The sequence below is a fragment of the Rhagoletis pomonella genome, unplaced genomic scaffold (genome assembly GCF_013731165.1).
Source record: "Rhagoletis pomonella isolate Grant_MI unplaced genomic scaffold, Rhpom_1.0 Rhpom_scaffold_00002, whole genome shotgun sequence".
Taxonomy (NCBI): Eukaryota; Metazoa; Arthropoda; class Insecta; order Diptera; family Tephritidae; genus Rhagoletis; species Rhagoletis pomonella.
Window position 1 is genome coordinate 66,969,239 of NW_023458556.1, and position 3,191 is coordinate 66,972,429.

A 3,191-nucleotide genomic window follows, 5' to 3' on the forward strand; every position below is an offset into this window, starting at 1 on the left:
TAAAATTTTATCACTTTTATTTTATCCTTTTTCACTTTAGTGTATAACACTAAATATCCCATAATCGTTAACCCCTTATTTTAGAAAGAAATTCCATGTACATAAAAAAGTTCATAGCGCTTCAAATTAAATATTCGAAGAACGCCAAAAATGGCAGTGTCAATTTTGTTTTAAATCGACCCCTCGACTAGCAGGTAACCTGTATGATTTTAGCGGTTATTCGGCAAAGATACTATTGAGCTTACTTCTTCTTATCCCAACCACCCCAGCCTCCGCCACCACCGCCGTAGCCACCACCGCCGTAGCCACCACCGCCGTAGCCGCCGCCGCCATGACCGCCTTCGACAGATATGATCTTGTAGATTTGAACGCCACCGCCATGACCGTAACCGCCACCGCCATGACCGTAACCGCCACCGCCATGGCCATAACCGCCGCCGCCATGGCCATAACCACCACCGCTGTAGCCGCCGCCATGACTACCACCTGAGGATGTTGAGATGACTTTGTAAACTTGCACATCGCCATAGCTGCCACCATGTCCGTAGTCGCTGCCGCCGTAACCGCCACCTCCATAACCACCGCCTCCGTAGCCACCACCGCTGTAGCCGCCACCGCTGTAGCCGCCACCGCTGTAGCCGCCCCCGCCAGTAGTAATAACTTTGATGACTTTACCACCTCCATAGCCGCCACCTCCGTAGCCGCCACCTCCGTGGCCGCCGCCTCCGTAGCCACCACCTCCGTATCCTCCACTGCCTCCACCGTAGCCACCGCTGCCACCTCCTTTAAGTAATCCTAGAAATCCGGCATGGGTTGACACCGTCAAGGCACTAAGTGCCAATAAGCAAACGAATACCTAAAATTGAAAAATAAAATGTACATTAATCCTCTTTTGCTCTGACGTAATCCTTTCGCGTTAATCGACTTACTTTCATTTTGGTGATGACAAAACACGCCGCTAAGAACGAATTATGCACACTGATGTCCGTGTGCCGTAGAATTTGCCTTTTATTAACCAGCAATTCGTTGCCAAAATCAGTAGATACGTTTTTGTTGTTTTTGTGGTTTAACAGCCTTAAAAGAACACTTGAAAAGACATCTTTTAATAACTGAGCTATAGAAATGTTGTTGATGCATTGTTATTTGTTATTTAATCATATAAAAGCGTCTTAGAAAGAAATAAAATGTAGTAGTGTGATTATATGAATTTTAATTAGAAGCTTAGAAGAAAACACTACTTAAAGATACTAAACCAGAATTCAAGTGAAAAAGACCAAAACACTAAAATTTACTCTTAAGCTAAAAAGCTTAGAGTGTTGATGGGCAGTTTCGTTCGCATGCATATAGTATGCATGTAGCAGGGTTGTTGCGAATATTCGCATTCGCATTCGCAACCGCGGAGCTTCCGCATTAATTTTAACATTCGCTTTCGCATTCGCAACAATCATTGCGTAACTTTTGCGAATGCGAATTGTGCCTTTGCGCTTTGTCGCCGGGCCTTGTCGGGCATTATTTTTTAAATAGGGATATACATTTTCCTTGGCTAAAAACTTCTGTGGTAAAACTCGCCCTTACGACCCCCTTCTTTTGCTATTTAAAGTCAAAGAGTAAGCTCCCTCAATATTTCCAGCAAAACTGTTCAACGTCTAGCTATAAAAAGAATCGATCTTCGATAATAATCGAATATTACCTACTTGTTAAAGATCTGTTAAAAAAAAACCGCATTCATGGCTAGTTTTTTTCAACTTTTCCTTAGACAAGTCTAATTATTTTTTCCCCAAAAACGGCTTATTATGATTAAGTTCCGTGTTTTATTTTATTACTTAGCAGAAAAGCGCAAAAAATTATTTTTACCGGTTGTGCTATGAAAATACTCCTATGTGCGCCGTCGTCAGCTCGAAAACAATATTTATTTTGCTATTGTGATAATTGTCAAAATTAGCACGCAGCGAAATAAAGATAAAATGAAATGTGAAAAAGTTGACAGCCAAGTTCACAAATCAAATAGGAATCAATTCAAAGCGAATTTAATATCTTTTGAGCTAGAAAAAGTCGAGCTCAGCAAATAAGAAAACTAATAATTAATAATGTTTAAATAATGATCTTGCAATGATGCTTCTGCAAGTGAAGATGAAAGTCAGGAGGACACATCCGAAAATTTCAGCCCCGATGCAAAAATTAATTATTCTTGCACCTTAATAAAAACAAAATAATTAAGGGCATATGTTTAGCTGAAATTCCTCTCAACTGGTGCAGTATCAATCGAAAAGAATTTAAAATATTGTCAAGTTTCACACGCAGATATTTAGTGCGCGGGCAGTAATTTAGTGGTGCAGGTTCGGTTTACGACCCTTTAAGAAACAGGCTGTAACCTGAAAAGGCATTTCTTTTATTAACCGACTTCCAAAAACGGAGGAGGTTATCAGTTCGTCGGAATATTTTTTTTTTTGTTTTTTTTTATGTATGTTACCGTATAACTTTGGACCACGTCAACCGATTTCGACACTAGTTCTTTTTGCATCAGAAAGCTAGTGTCTCAGAGGTGGCCACATATTAATCTTCTCTATGTATAACAAACCTAGACTATGAAATTTGGATAGTCGTGGCTTTGGCAGGTACCAGGTAATAAAGGTGTATAAAATACCACCTCAAATTCGTGATAGTATAAAGGTCAGTTTTTATATATTTTACTCGTAATAACATTAGAAACCACGTCGTTCATTGCCAAACACTTACCATGGTTCCTACCCCCTGTCAGACAGCCTTAAACCATGAAAAATTTACGTTATACTTTCGTCATAGTATAAAAGCTGATTTTTATATATGTCACTTGGGGAATTATCAAAAGATGTTTCCTCACTTGCCAGATCGTTTCGATAGTTCCTGCATCTTGCCAGACGCTTTAAAAGCGTAGGTGCGAGCATGAAAAAACTGATAAAAATTATACTTTGTTAGTTACTTATCGGAGACGGCGGTCCTTACAAGTTGAATTCCAATTTCTTACAAAATTTGCTAATGCCAATGCCTATTCGCTATGCCACAAAGCCTATTTTTTTGCAAAATTTTATAAGAAATATAAACATAAAATTATACTGAAATTCTATAAAAAGAGTATATTTAAGAAAAAAATCCTTAGAATAAAATGTCCATGTCAATAAAATGAAATCTAATAAATTAATTAATAATGTGTT

At 38.9% G+C, this 3,191-nt stretch overlaps 1 protein-coding gene across 1 annotated transcript; it reads right to left on the minus strand.

Moving 5' to 3' along the window:
- Positions 1-241: 241 nt before the first annotated feature.
- Positions 242-1,003, minus strand: LOC118754370 (ctenidin-1-like). Its single transcript, XM_036489247.1, has 3 exons — positions 930-1,003; positions 538-856; positions 242-486 (listed from the first exon to the last, which is right to left on the minus strand). Exons 1-3 carry the CDS (start codon positions 933-935, stop codon positions 242-244), a joined length of 570 nt encoding a protein of 189 aa, XP_036345140.1. The 5' UTR covers positions 936-1,003.
- Between the last annotated feature and the right edge of the window lie 2,188 nt (positions 1,004-3,191).